The sequence below is a fragment of the Phacochoerus africanus genome, chromosome 8, assembly GCF_016906955.1.
Source record: "Phacochoerus africanus isolate WHEZ1 chromosome 8, ROS_Pafr_v1, whole genome shotgun sequence".
Taxonomy (NCBI): domain Eukaryota; kingdom Metazoa; phylum Chordata; class Mammalia; order Artiodactyla; family Suidae; genus Phacochoerus; species Phacochoerus africanus.
Genome location: NC_062551.1, coordinates 168,143,791 through 168,158,067, shown reverse-complemented (window position 1 = coordinate 168,158,067; position 14,277 = coordinate 168,143,791). Strand labels below are relative to the sequence as shown.

The following is a 14,277-nucleotide window of genomic DNA, read 5'->3' as shown; positions in this document are numbered from 1 at the left end:
GAACCAAAGAACAGGAAGAACGACTGAAAACTATTTTTGGCAAAAGAGGGCAGGCTTAATCGTCCTAAAAAGATGGGAACAGAGGGCCTTAAAAATAGAATGATTTGTTTTGCTCCAATGCAGTCGTTGTAGTTTGGAAAAGTTTAACTTGTCTTAAAATATGTGTTCCATCTTGTGTCTTATTATTTCTTCTTAAACGTAAATTTATTTTGAAGATATGCGAAGTGTGAATTTTTAACAGGTATTTGTGGGGATAGAATCATTTAGATATTTTTATTTCTCGGGCCAGTTTACAGCAGATATTTGTGACATGTCATGCATAGAGCCAGGTCAAGTTTCCAAGTTCTGAGAAATTCAGCTTTCTCTTTGATAACACATTGGAAAAGAAAGGCAAGTTCTGCAACTTTTTCAGTTTTTCACATTAAATGGGAACTAAATAAATTCTAACTCGTGAAAAAAGGGGCCGTAAGGGAGTTCCCATCGTGGTGCAGTGGTTAACGAATCCGACTAGGAACCATGAGGTTGAGGGTTCGGTCCCTGGCCTTGCTGATCGGGTTAAGGATCCGGCGTTGCCGTGAGCTGTGGTGTAGGTTGCAGACGCAGCTCGGATCCTGTGTTGCTGTGGCTGTGGCGTAGGCCCACGGCCACAACTCTGATTAGACCCCTAGCCTGGGAACCTCTGTATGCCAAGGGAGCGGCCCAAGAAATGGCAAAAAGACCCCCCTCAAAAAAGGGGGGGCTGTTAAGTTCTATATGGTAAGGACTTTTCCTTTTCTCTTCCAATATGTATTTATTGAACAAACATCATTATGACAACGTTAGCAATGTTAAAATCTTGAGTTATTCTGTCACCCTAGCCAGGTGGTTATAAACCTGGGGGAAATTTGGATTTGATCCCCAAGAGACATTTGGCAATGGGTAGAGACATTTTTAGTTGCCACAACTGGGGATGTGTAACTAGCTAGTAGGAGCCAGGGGTGCTGCGCTGCGTTCTGCTGTGCGCAGGACGTCCCCCCACAACAAAGAGTGAGCCAGGGAGTTCCCGTCGTGGCGCAGTGGTTAACGAATCCGACTAGGAACCATGAGGTTGCGGGTTCGGTCCCTGGCCTTGCTCAGTGGGTGAAGGATCCGGCGTTGCGGTGAGCTGTGGTGTAGGTTGCAGACGCGGCTCGGATCCCTCGTTGCTGTGGCTCTGGCGTAGGCCTGTGGCTACAGCTCTGATTCGACCCCTAGCCTGGGAACCTCCATATGCCGAGGGAGCGGCCCAAGAAATAGCAAAAAAAAAGACCAAGGAGTGAGCCGGCCCCGAATGTCAGTAGCGCCGAGCTTGAGAAAGCCATTCCTGCCATATCACCAGGTCATTTTTCTGTGTCAGTCCTTTCTTATGTGCATATGTTTTCTACATAGTGATAATATAGCTGTATATTTTGCCTTTCTTTTTCACTTAATTTTATATTTTAAGTGTTTCAACATTGCTGCATTGTCTTCACCTTTTTTAAAAAGTATTTTTCTCTTTTCATTCAGAAGTTGTACAGTGTACACTGTGTTTAAGGAGCTCTAAGTTTTCAATCATATTGGTGTAGGAGGAAGAAAGAAGGGTTGGGGCGAATAGCCCGAGTGGGTATTTCCATTTTCGTGGAAAATCCACCTACTTGTTACTGTGTCCCTTATGTCCCTCCACGACCGCAGGATCCAGAGCTCGTCCTTTGCTCGGAGCCAGCAGGTGTGCGGTCGCAGGAGTGTGGTCCCGGCCCCTGCGCTGGGCGCCTCCTGGGCGAGGTCCGAACACGCCAAGCGACCCCTCTCATTCTTTTTGCCCTCTTCCCGCCTAACATTCCTTCTCTCTGTCTCAGTTCGCTTTGCCAGTTTTACCACCCCACTCTTTACATCTAGAAATTTTTGGAAGTCCACGAATGCGATAGGATGTGCTTCTTTCCAGTGGCTTTTTAAGATACTTGTGAGCATTTACTCAGCCTCTCCTTCTAAAGAGCAGTATGTATATATACTTGGTAATGTAGGCTCTTTCAGGCACAGTTTAGATATCAGAGCATTTGGATTTCAAAGGTTGAGTTTATATTGCCTCAAGATCTGCTTTTTTAGCATTTTCAAATTCCTCAACCATTGGGTCTCAATAAATCCACTGGAAAAATGTCAGTTCTGGGATGTCAGAGCAGAAGAGGCAGAAGGACCCAGGATTCCAGGCAGAGAGACCCAAATATTCGGTCTTAGAATAGGCAGCATGGTTGGGTTCAATATGAACACTGCTCTGAAGGGCTGACGTCAAGGTGTGCAGAAGATAAGATGGGAGAGACAGGCGGGAGCCAGGTTGTGAAGACTCTGGTGCCAAGCCAAGGTCTGAATGGGCACCAGCCCAGCAGCAGGGAGATCAGTTAAAGATGCTATTACACTTATTTGGGCACATAATGAGGTGAGTCAAATTAAGGCGGCAATCCAGACACAGAGAGGATGAATTAGAGAATGATAAAGGAGGTAGCATCTATAAATTCAGGGGTTGGTTGTGTATGCGTGTGGGATGAATAAGGAGGGGCCAAGGACGACCCCCAGGTTTCTTGCTTGGGAAACTACACTGGTGGTGACTTTTTTAACTGCAGCATATACAGGAGGAGGAGCAGGTGGGAAAGAAAGACGAGTGGATTGTTCAAACTGCGTTGTTCAGTAGACAGTTGGATATGCATGGCTCTTCAGTAGTAGACTGAGTTCATATTGCTTTCCTAGGCTACACACTTTTCCCTGCAACTTGTACTTCTCTGCCAATCCTGGATCAAAGAATAGGCTTTGGTGTCGTATTAGTACCCCCTACTTCCAGTCTATCCCAGCCACAGCCGTGTGAATGAGGAACACTGTACAACCAACTTTGGAGAGAGGGGCACAATTCCTTGGGCGAGCAACAACTAATCAAACGTCTCTCTTTAATTATTTTGAACTAAGAGATGGATAACAGAAATGACTTCATCTGAACAATTACATAAGGCTTAGGACTTGGACGGTTGTTTTTAGCTTTGCTGATGAGCCAGTAGAGAAAGTCCATCCATGTAGACAAAACGGGAGGAAGAGATTCATAGGGAAACCCATAAACCAAAGACCTCCTGGGTCCGGATAGACCAGCAGTGGCTGTCCGGTTCCATGTCTATTTCCCATGTAACTAGGTTTAGTTCAGAGCATATGCCCGTGTATCCAATTTTTCAGTAATCCTCCTGTGTTAGTTGAGATTGGTCAACTGCAAGGGTCAGAACGCTCAAAATAATAGTGGTTTGACTAGGAACCATGAGGTTGTGGGTTTGATCCCTGGCCTTGCTCAGTGGGTTAAGGATCCAGTGTTGCTGTGAGCTGTGGTGTAGGTCTCAGACGCGGCTCAGATCTGGCGTTGCTGTGGCTCTGGTGTAGGCTGGCGGCTACAGTTCTGATTTGACCCCTAGCCTGGGAACCTCCATATGCTGTGGGTGCCCCCCCCCCAAAGAATCCTACTGCAGAGGGTCAGGTTGCTGCGGAGGCACAGGTTCGATCCCCAGCCCAGAGCAGTGGGTTAAGGATCTGGCATTGCTATAGCTGTGGTGTAGGTCACACCTGTGGCTTGGATTCGATCCCTGGCCTGGGAACTTCCATATGCTGTGGGTGTGGCCATTAAAAAAAAAAAAGAAAAAAGAAATAGTGACATCATAGAACAGAGTGGCAGATACTGCACAGAGGTTATATATAAAAAGAGCAGAAGCAGGTCCAGTTGGGTTTGGCACTTGAGGGTCCTTGCTGACTGAGAGTTTGAATACAGTGGAAAAAAGCAGAAGCCAAAATGCGGTGACTTGAGTGTGAAAGACAGCTTAGAAAGGGGACAGTAACTTGAGGGGGATGTGGCAGGATCAGAGGAGAGTTATCCTTATACCTTTATTTTTAAGCTCAGAGACGTCTTGACCTAAGGGACAGACGTCAGTAGGGAAGGAGATAATGAGCATACGTAGGCCGGAAAAGCTTCCTCCAGGAAGCAGTGGGGGTGAGATCTAGAACACAGGTCAGGAGGCCGGAAAGCTCTTCCACTGAGAGGGGAAAGGAGGCAGGATCTCTAAAGACAAAGGGCAGGAGACTGATGGAGGCGGAAGAAGCCGACAAGTTTTCGGCCAGCCCCAGTTTTATCAGTGCTGCGGAAGACAAGGTCATCTGCCAACAGGAGAGAGGTGAAATCTGGAGTTTGACGGGACAGGTGGAAGGTCTGAATATTTGCCATGTGAAGTGGTAGCAGAAGCTGGCAAAGTGCAGAGAGTGACCTCTGCAAGTAGAGAAGCTCGGATCGACGGCAGGCCGTGATTTGTAGCTGCTCCGGCCTGTGTGCTCGCTTGTTTCCTTTCTCCTCTGCCAGCACTTAGCAAACTAAAATAGGGAGAGAAAAGTCACAGGGTCACATTTTTGCCAGGCTGGGATTTGCAAGGCAGGTGGCACAAGGAGCAAGATAGCTGGGGACACTGGTGAGAGACTGTTTGACATGAAAAACAGGGAGTTCCCGTTGTGGCTCAGTGGAAACGAATCTGACTAGTATCCATGACGATGCAGGTTCGATCTCTGGCCTCGCTCGGTGGGTTAAGATCTGGCGTTGCTGTGGCCGTGAGGTAGGCCGGCAGCTGCAGCTCTGATTCAACCCCTCGCCTGGGAGCTTTCCATATGCCATGGGTGCAGCCCTAAAAAGACAAAAAGAAAAAGAAAAAAAGAAAAACAGTTGGGTCCAGGCTTGAGGGGGAAATAAGTGAAGCCTTAGAGTATCAGTAGTTTGAGAGACGATATGTGGTCCAGGGGCTGGAGGTCTTAACGGCCGTTATTTATACATCTCGTGCCGTTATGTACGATGTATATTTCACCCAAATACATCTCGTGCCGTTATGTACGATAATATATATTTTATACAAATACATCTCGTGCCATTATGTACGATATATATTTCATACAAATCTATCTCGTGCCATTATTTACGATATATATTTCATACAAATCTATGTCGTGCCATTATTTACGATATATATATTTCATACGAATATATCTATCTCGTGCCATTATTTATAATATATATTTTATATAAATATATCTCATGCCATTATTTATATTTTTATGGCAGCTTCTCAAAAAGTTAAACATAGAATTATGTATCTAACAATACTTTTCCTAGGAATGTACTGAAAACAACTGGAAGCAGGGAATCAGATCCTGTTACACCAGTTTTTACAGCAGTGTTATCACAACAGCCGAAAGGTGGGAACAACCCAAATGTCCGTCGGTAGCTGAACGGATATAAACAAAATACAAAGGGATGTTAGCCTTACAAAAGAAGCACCTTCGGATCCTTGCTCTAAAGCGGATGAAACTTGAAGACCTTAAGCCAGAAATAAAAGGACGAATGTGTAACTCCACCTCCTACCTAGAACAGGCAGCGTTATAGAGAGAGAGGTAGACAGATTTTTAGAAACAGAAAGTGGGTAGAGGTAACCAGGGGCTGGGAGAAGAGAGGGAAGTGAGGAGTTACTGTTTAAGGGGTGCAGAGTTTATGTCTGGGATAATGAGAAGGTTCTGGAAATGGACAGTGGGTGGTGGTTGCACAACACTGTGAAGGTACTTAATGGCCCTGAATTCTCCCCTTAAGAATGGCTGAAATGGTAAATTTTAGGTTTCATATATTTAACACACAAAAAAAGAGCAGTGCGTGCAGGAGGCGGTGGTTAGAGTGGGGCATTTGAAGTTTAGGATCTGCAGGATTCCAGCCGTAGTTTAGGTTATGACAAGGGCTTGGCTGTAGCCGTGGATGACTAGGTGGAGTGGAGTTTAAAGGTCTCTGGCTTTGGAAAGGCTGTCCGTCTAGGAGTTTGGATGCATCACGCTCTTGGATACTGACCTGCAATCTCTACGGCCCTCCTGACCAGCAAGCCTCCTCTTCCTGTGTCCTGCTTACCCTTCAGCCCCCTAAACCGCCCAGAAGCCAAGGATCCAAAGGCATTCTCGGCATCCTCCGTCCACGTCTCCTCTCGTCTTCCTCCAGCCTCAGACTCTCCCACTCCACCCTACGACGCGGTTATGCTACTCTCTGGGGGCAGGCAGTCCGTGGTATGACGTAATAATTCAAATATTGATTTTCTTTCTTTTTAAATTTACTTTTTCTTGAAGTGTAGTTGATTTACAATGTTGTGTTCGTTTTTGGTCTATAGCAAAGTGATTCAGTTACACACGCACACACGCGCGCGCGCTTTTTCATTTTCTTTTCCATGTGGTTTATTATGGGATATGGAATATAGTTCCCTGTGCTATACAGCAGGACCATGTTTATCCAGTCTATAGATAATATTTTAATTTTTAAGAACTTTATTGGGACATAGTTGACGTACAGTGCGCTGACCTCTGCTGCAGAGCAGAGTGGCTCGGTTGCGCAGACGCGTGTTCCCTTCCGTGGTCTCTTCCGCCATGTTCATCACAGGACATTGAATGTAGCTCCTCGTGCTAAACAGCGGGACCCCCTTGCTTATCCCTCTATAGATACTGGTTCACATCTGCTGATCCCACACTCCCCAGCCGTCCCTCCCCCACTCCCCTCCCTCTTGGCAAGTCCTTGCTCTGCCTGTGAGTCTGTTTCTGTTTCATAGATTAAGTTCTTTTGGGTCATATTTTAGATTCAACATGTAGGTGATATCAAATGGTATTTGTCTTTCCCTGTCTGACTTACTCAGAATGATAATCTCTAGGTCCATCCATGTTGCTACAAATGACATTATTTCATTCTTTTTTATGGCTGAGTAGTATTCCATTGTGTATACATACTACATCTTCTTTATCCATTCATCTTTCATTGGACACTTAGGCTGCTTCTGGGTATTGGCTGTTGTACATAGTGCTGCTGTGAACATGGGGGTGCATGTATCTTTTCAAATTATAGTTTTGTCTGAATATACGCCAGGAGTGGGATTGCTGGATTATATGGCAACTCTGTTGGTTTTTTTTTTTTCTTTTATTGCATTTACATTTCTTTTTCTTTTTTTTTTCATTAAAGTATAGTTGGCTGGAGCAGATCCTGTGGTGCAGCAGGTTAAGGATCTGGCATTGTCACTACAGCAGCTTGGGTTGCTGCTGTGGCATGGGTTTGATCCCTAGCCCAGGAGCTTTCACATGCCATGGATGCAGCCAAAAAACAGTATAATTGATTTACAGTGTCCTGCTAATTTCTATTGTATAGCAAAGTGACTTAGTTATACAGATATGTACGTTATTTTTTAATATATCCCTTTCCCAGGAGATTGGATATAGTTCCCTGGCAACTCTACTTTTAGTTTTTTGAGGAAGCTCCCTACTGTTTCCCACAGTGGCTGCACCAACTTACATTCCCGTCAACAGTGGAAGAGGGTTCCCTTTTCTCTACGCTCTTCCCAGCATTTGTGATTTGTCGACTTTTTAATGACGGCCATTCTGACAGGTATGAAGTGGTACCTCCCTGCAGTTTTGACTTGCATTTCTCTAACAATTAGTGATGTTGAGCATCTTTTCATGTGCCTCCTGGCCACCTGTATCATGTGTCTGTTTTCTAATTGTTCACAATCTCATCGGTTTATCACAACTGTGTTTTAACATTGTGATGTATTTGCCTCTATTCTTTTCCTTGTGTATCTGGTTTTTACACAGGCGTAATAATACTTTTATATCCTGCTTTTTCTTTTATTATTAAGAGTTTTCCTGTATTGCCAAACAGTCCTCATAGGATACTGCATGTTCCTAGTGTCTTGCGCTCTCTGGTTCCCAGGACTGAAACCACAAGGAACTGAAGCACAAGGCTCAGAGACCATGCAGGGAGGAGGTATGAGTGGGGCCCAGACCATGGAGTAGGCCCGGGAAGAGCACAAGATTTTTAGTCATGAGTCATGGGGAGGACGCGTGGGATACAAAGATCTGGGTCCTTCTTTCTATCAGTGTATCAGATAATAATTAGCATTCTCTACATATCCTCCACAAAACTGCTGATGTAAAGAGGATTAGATGCTGGAAAACTTAGCAAGAAAGGAGAAGAATAATCAAAAAACAGGGGTTTTTTTTGGGGGGGGGGGCACGCCTGCAGCATGTGGAGGTTTCCCAGCTAGGGATCAAACCTGTGCCATAGGAGTGACCCAAGCCACTGCAGTGAGAACTCCAAAAAAGCACATCTTAATATAATTCTGTAGAGAAGCTGCAGTATGGTAATTATGCTTATCAGTATAATCTGGGTCAGATTAAGTTGGTTAAAAGTTGGGTTTGTTATTAACAGCAAGTCTTACTCAGTTAGTGGTTCTAGTAACACAGATACCACTCCATCAATCAACAGACTTTTATTTCTCCCACCATAATGCAAGCTTAGGTAGCATGACTACTTTGACGTTAAAAAAAAAAATTAAAGGCACTATTGATGGAAGGTTTAGATCAATAAGTTTTCGAAGAGAGTTGAATGACTTAGAAGTCAACAAAAATTATAAGACATATCCTGCGAGCAAAAGAATTCCTTGACAGTACAGAATTAATGGGCTCTCTAGCTTCCAGAGGAGTCCTTTTATTGCTAAATATTCAAAAGAGAGGACCAAGAAAACCCCAAAACAAACTAACAAACAATACAACAAAAGAGAGGACAAAAGCTCCTTTGGAATTGATAACATTGCAAGGTACCCTTGGGAGATTTTCATACTGTTAAATTGCAAACTTCTGAACTGGGCAGATAGAAAGCTTGTGGGGTTTTTTAAATTATTATTACTCAGATGAATTTCTCACATCTGTAGTTGTATAATGATCATAACAATCTGATTTCACAGGATTTCCATCCCACAGCCCAAGCACATCCCCCCACCCCCCTAAACTGTCTCCTCCGGAGACCATAAGTTTTTCAATGTCTGTGAGTCAGCATCTGTTCTGCAAAGAAGTTCAGTCTGTCCTTTTTTTTCAGATTCCACGTGTCAGTGACAGCATTTGATGCTGGTGTCTCATTGTCCGATGGACTTCACTTAGCCTGATAATTTCCAGGTCCATCCACGTTGCTAAAAATGCCGGTATTTTGTTCCTTTTAATGGCTGAGTAATATTCCATTGTGTATATGTACCACATCTTCTTGATCCACTCCTCTGTCAATGGACATTTAGGTTGTTTCCATGTCTCGGCTATTGCATAGAGTGCTGCAATGAACATCGGAGTACATGTGTCTTTGCGAGTCGTGGTTTTCTCTGGGTAGATGCCCAGGAGTGGGATTGCTGGATCAAATGGTCGTTCTATGTTGAGTTTTCTGAGGAATCTCCATACTGCTTTCCACAGTGGTTGTACCAATTTACAATCCCACCAACAGTGTACTAGGGTTCCTTTTTCTCCACCCCCTCTCCGGCACTTATTGTTTGTAGACTTTTGGATGATGGCCATCTGGCTGGTGGAAGGTGGTACCTCCGAGTGGTTTTGATGTGCATCTCTCTAATGATGAGTGATGTTGAACATCCTTTCATGTGTTTCTTGGCCATCGGTATGTCTTCTTTGGAGAACTGTCTGTTTAGATCTTCTGCCCGTTTTTTGATGGGGTTGTTTGTTTTTTTTGGTATGGAGCTGCAGAAGGTGTTTACAAATTGTGGAGATGAATCCCTTGTCAGTTGATTCACTTGCAAAGATTTTCTCCCTTCTGTGGGTTGTCTTTTCGTGTTGTTTAGGGTTTCCTTTGCTGTGCAGAAACTTTTCAGTTTGATTAGGTCCCATTTGTTTATTTTTGTTCTTACTGTCGTTACTCTAAGGAGGTGGATCTGAGATGTTGCTGTCATTTATGTCAGAGAGTGTAAGCTCGTGTTGTTTTAAAAAATACTCTACCATACATTTGCATTATATGTATCATGTCATTTGTTATTTTAGAAAATATTATACAACCATTAAAGTTTTAATATTTTTTGTATTGTTAGCTATTTCATGTGAGTGCTCATCACTCATAATTAACCATAACCATTAATTAGTAGGAAGACTAGACTGCTCTTTGTAGAGAGCGTAACTCTAGCCATAAAAAGCTGTCAGATTTTCTGCATGCTCCGTTGTTTATACGTGTGTGTGTGTGTGTGTGTGTGTCTAGGAAGAAGTTCAGTTAGAAGACTTTCTTCACCATCTTGAGAGAGAAGGGACCGAACCCCTTTCCTTTAGAGAACAGCCCTCTGTTTCGTCTGGGGCTCGTTACAGCAAGCACAGCTGAGGACTGCCTCCAGGAATCTAGAAGAGCTTCCAGAGGAGCCCATGGAAGAATTGAAAGAAGTAAGAGCCGATATCATAAAGTTTTAAGATGGCTGTGCTTTTGTTCATCATCCTTCATTAAATTAACATATTAGAAACCAGTTCTGTGTTCCTTCCACCGTGCCTTCCAGCTCCTCGTTCATATTCCAAGGAACTGTCCCCAAGAGGCGTCAACACAGTTCAGCAAGTGCAGTTCCGTTATTTCGGTAGTTGTCTGAGCAGTTTGGCCTGCTGGGGGCTCAGTCCCTGGCTCTGGGCCGCCTGAGGATGAGGCCTGGCTCCCCTTCTCTCCAGGCTTTGCTTGACCCCGCGGGACCCTCAGCCTCTCTCCCAGCTGCTCCCTCCGCTGTGAACTGGGAATAGCAGTGTCGAGCGTCGTGGGGAAACGAAGTATTTCATATCCTTACCTTGGTGCCCGGAGCGTGTAGTCAGCCTTCAGTCTCTTATTTAGCCACGTAGACGTGCCTTTTGGGAAGCTGTCATATTCACAAGAAACAAGTTTTAAGACCACTCAGCAGTTAACTTTAATATAATTTGCTATTAACATTTCAGACATCTTAATCATGAGTTTTTGCACAAGAATATAAATACCAGTAGTGTAGCTTTTTCTCTGTTCCCAAGTATCATGACCATGTTTCCTAAACCAGAGACAAGGAGAGTCGATTTAAAATCGGATTTGTTAATGGAAAGAAATTCTAGAGATTGTGACTGTCCCAGAAATTTGTGGCGATGTGTCAGCCCATTTGTGGGAGATGGTGCCTGATGGCAGAAGACAGATGGAAGGAAGTTGAGAGAGAGACGGGCCCTGGAGGAAAGCCGAGTTTTCTGCCTATTTCCTAGATTATAAACATTGATACTATGGGGATCTCGTAATAGACTTAATAGACTTGTAAGAAAATGCATTGTTTTCTTTTTAGGTGGAAAATTATGCAAACCGCGTCTGTAACTTACCAGAGGCAAAAGAAGCATTTTCTCATGGTTGTGAAAAGGAAAGCAGACAGCCTAGACATGAGTTTAAAGAGTTCCAACTCAAACCAGGTAATTTTTCCTTTTGTAAAAATGTAAATTTTATTTTTTCTCTAGTTTTCATAACTAGCACGTGACATTATAGAAAATTTGGGGCATGTATAAAAGGAGAGGGAAGGAGAAAAATTAACACATACCCTCCACCTTTAGAAAAGTACTTGTAGGAGTTCCCGTCGTGGCACAGTGGTTAACGAATCCGACTAGGAACCATGAGGTTGCGGGTTCGGTCCCTGCCCTTGCTCAGTGGGTTAACGATCCGGCGTTGCCGTGAGCTGTGGTGTAGGTTGCAGACGCGGCTCGGATCCGGCGTTGCTGTGGCTCTGGCGTAGGCCGGTGGCTACAGCTCCGATTCAACCCCTAGCCTGGGAACCTCCATATGCCGCTGGAGCGGCCCAAGAAATAGCAACAACAACAACAAAAAAAGACAAAAAGCCAAAAAAGAAAGAAAAGTACTTGTAATATTTTAGGGGTACCTTTTTTTTTTTTTTTTTTGACTTTTTGCCATTTCTTGGGCCGTTCCCGCAGCATATGGAGGTTCCCAGGCTAGGAGTTGAATCGGAGCTATAGCTGCTGGCCTACACCAGAGCCACAGCCACGCGGGATCCAAGCCATGTCTGCAACCTACACCACAGCTCACGGCAACGCCGGATCCTTAACCCACTGAGCAAGGCCAGGGATCGAACCCGAAACCTCATGGTTCCTAGTCAGATTCGCTAACCCCTGAGCCACGGCGGGAACTCCACTTAAGGGGTACTTTCTGCTGGCCTTTTTAAGGTATGTATTCTGAAATATTCTCAAATGTGTGTGAGAGAGTGCAGAATGCTCTTTTCTTTCATGCCCGTTACAGCTCTTACCACACCGTGTCCTAATTACCTGCATCAGTTTTTCTGGGGTCTGCAGAGATCGCACCGTAGTCCTAGTGGTTTCTGCGGTCTCCAAGCACCTGCCCTAGAAAGTACTTAGCACATTAAGGGTTTAGGAGCTGTTTGTTAAGTACTCCAAAGTTCCAAGGCAAGATACTGTATTTTGTGTAACTCCATAAATTAGATATTATTATGATGCATGATCAGTGACTTTATTTGTACCGCATATTCATCATTTTCTTTGCTCAGCATTTTCTCTTGCCTCTCAGATATTCTATTTGGGACGATTTTCCTTTTTTCCTTTTAGAACTTCCTTTCACAGAGATCTGTTGATGGAAATTTTTGCTTTATTTTGAATCTCAGGTGCAGAGAAAACTGAGCTAATCACAGGATACATTTCATAGGGACTGCACTCTCGTTTCATTTTTTCCCCGTTTTTGTTTTCCGTTGGATATATTGAGTCTTCTTCTGCTGGTTTACAAGTTTACATTCTGGAGTTCCCTGGTGGCCTCGCAGGCTAGGGATCTGGTATCGCCACTGCCGTGGCTTGGGTCACTGCTGTGGTGCAGGTTTGGTCCCCGGATGGGCTCTTCTGCGTCCTCCGGGGCACAGCCAAAAACAAAAACAGAAACAGACCCCTTGCATTCTAGTTTTGTTCATGTGGTGGTTGCACTTTAAAAGTTTTAAAATTTCTTCTGGCATTTGTTGTTCCCAGCAAGAGGGTGGTTCAGGGCTCTCATCTGGTGTACTGTACGAAACAGAACCTGCCCTATGTTCTGCTGCTGACATAAATTAGCTCATGAAAGGCTGGTCAGTCAGAGAGCAAGGTCTCGATAGTAAGAAAGTTCATCTGCGGTCGCCCCCAGCGTGTTAGTGATTTGGGCTCACCAGCAGGCCGTGGAGTTTATCCAGAAAGCCCATTCAGCCCACACACTTCTTCTGGGCTGTTTGGCCGCACGTTTTCCCTTGGAAGTGCTTATTGCAAAGAAATTTGTAACCTTTGTGCATTTTGCCTTTCTCTCCAGCTCTGCAGGCTCAGCTCCTTTAGCTCACCTGGACAGTAAACCTGATTTTTTTTTTTAAAGGAAAATAGAATCCTATATTTGCTAAAGTATTTCCTTATTTCTTTAGGAATTTGACATATCTCTTTAAATGTACCAGTAGAATTATTAGGATTGTCAGATTTTTTTGGTAGCACTCTAATTACACAATGACGAAAGTTTGCGTGCTCTGTACCAACCCTTCTCCCTTAAGCGCTCTGAACTTCAGGGAGCAGTTTTGCTTCTTCGTTTTAGGAACGCATCGGTCAATCACCTCACATCAGAAATGCGTGTATAATTAAAGGATGTCTTTTGAAGGTGGAGCTACCACGATTTGATAATGGTGGATTTAACTTTGAGTGGGAAAAAAGGAGAGAACTCATTGGTGAGCTGAAGCGTTTTGGCCTGAGCAATTGGAATATTGGAATTCCAAAGTTCTCAGATAGGGGAGTCTGGGGGAGGCCCCACTGGGGAAAACGATAAAGAGTTTTTTGCCCCTAGACGCTGTCTGCACGCTGATGTGAATTTTAGGCGTCCAAGCGGGAAGGCCAAGTAGGCACCTTCGTGTATGCTTGGAATGCAGTGTGAACCAGCGATGGAAATTTGAGAGTAAAGAGAGAAAAAGAAATGGTGGGGAAGCTGGGCATGAGGTTGAAAGAAAGTTTTTGTTGTTTCCATCTTCTTTTTTTGGCCCTCACCGATAACACGTGGGAGTTTCAGGGCCAGGGATTGAACCTGCACCGCAGCAGTGACCCGAGCCACAGCAGTGGTGATGCCAGATCCTTAACCTGCTGTGCCACCAGGGAACTCCTCACCGACAGCTCCCGTCGTTTTTTGGTTTTAATTGTCCTGGAGTGTAGTTGACTCATAACGGGGTATCCGTTTCAGGTGTACAGCAAAGTGAGTCAGTTATACGTATAAGTACATCCATTCCTTTTTCCCATGTAGGTTATTACGCGCTATTGAGTAGATCTTCCTCTGCTACACGGCAGGTTCTTATACCGTCGTGTGTATTTGTTATTCCCACCCTCCCAATTCCTCCCTCCCGCAGTGGTTTCTCCTGTGGTAACCAGGAGATTGGTTTTGGAATCTGTGACAGTTTC

At 44.4% G+C, this 14,277-nt stretch overlaps 1 protein-coding gene across 11 annotated transcripts in view; it reads left to right on the top strand.

Moving 5' to 3' along the window:
* Positions 1 to 14,277, top strand: part of CCDC30 (coiled-coil domain containing 30) — a 102,030-nt gene that overhangs the window by 1,532 nt on the left and 86,221 nt on the right. For 6 of the 11 annotated variants that reach the window (XM_047789509.1, XM_047789508.1, XM_047789506.1 and 3 more), the window contains exon 2: positions 11,163 to 11,283. In XM_047789509.1, the coding sequence (XP_047645465.1) occupies positions 11,163 to 11,283 (121 nt within the window). Of the gene's footprint in view, positions 1 to 10,090; positions 10,267 to 11,162; positions 11,284 to 14,277 lie in introns of those variants that run through there. The other 5 variants (XM_047789500.1, XM_047789501.1, XM_047789502.1 and 2 more) reach the window with 2 other exon arrangements.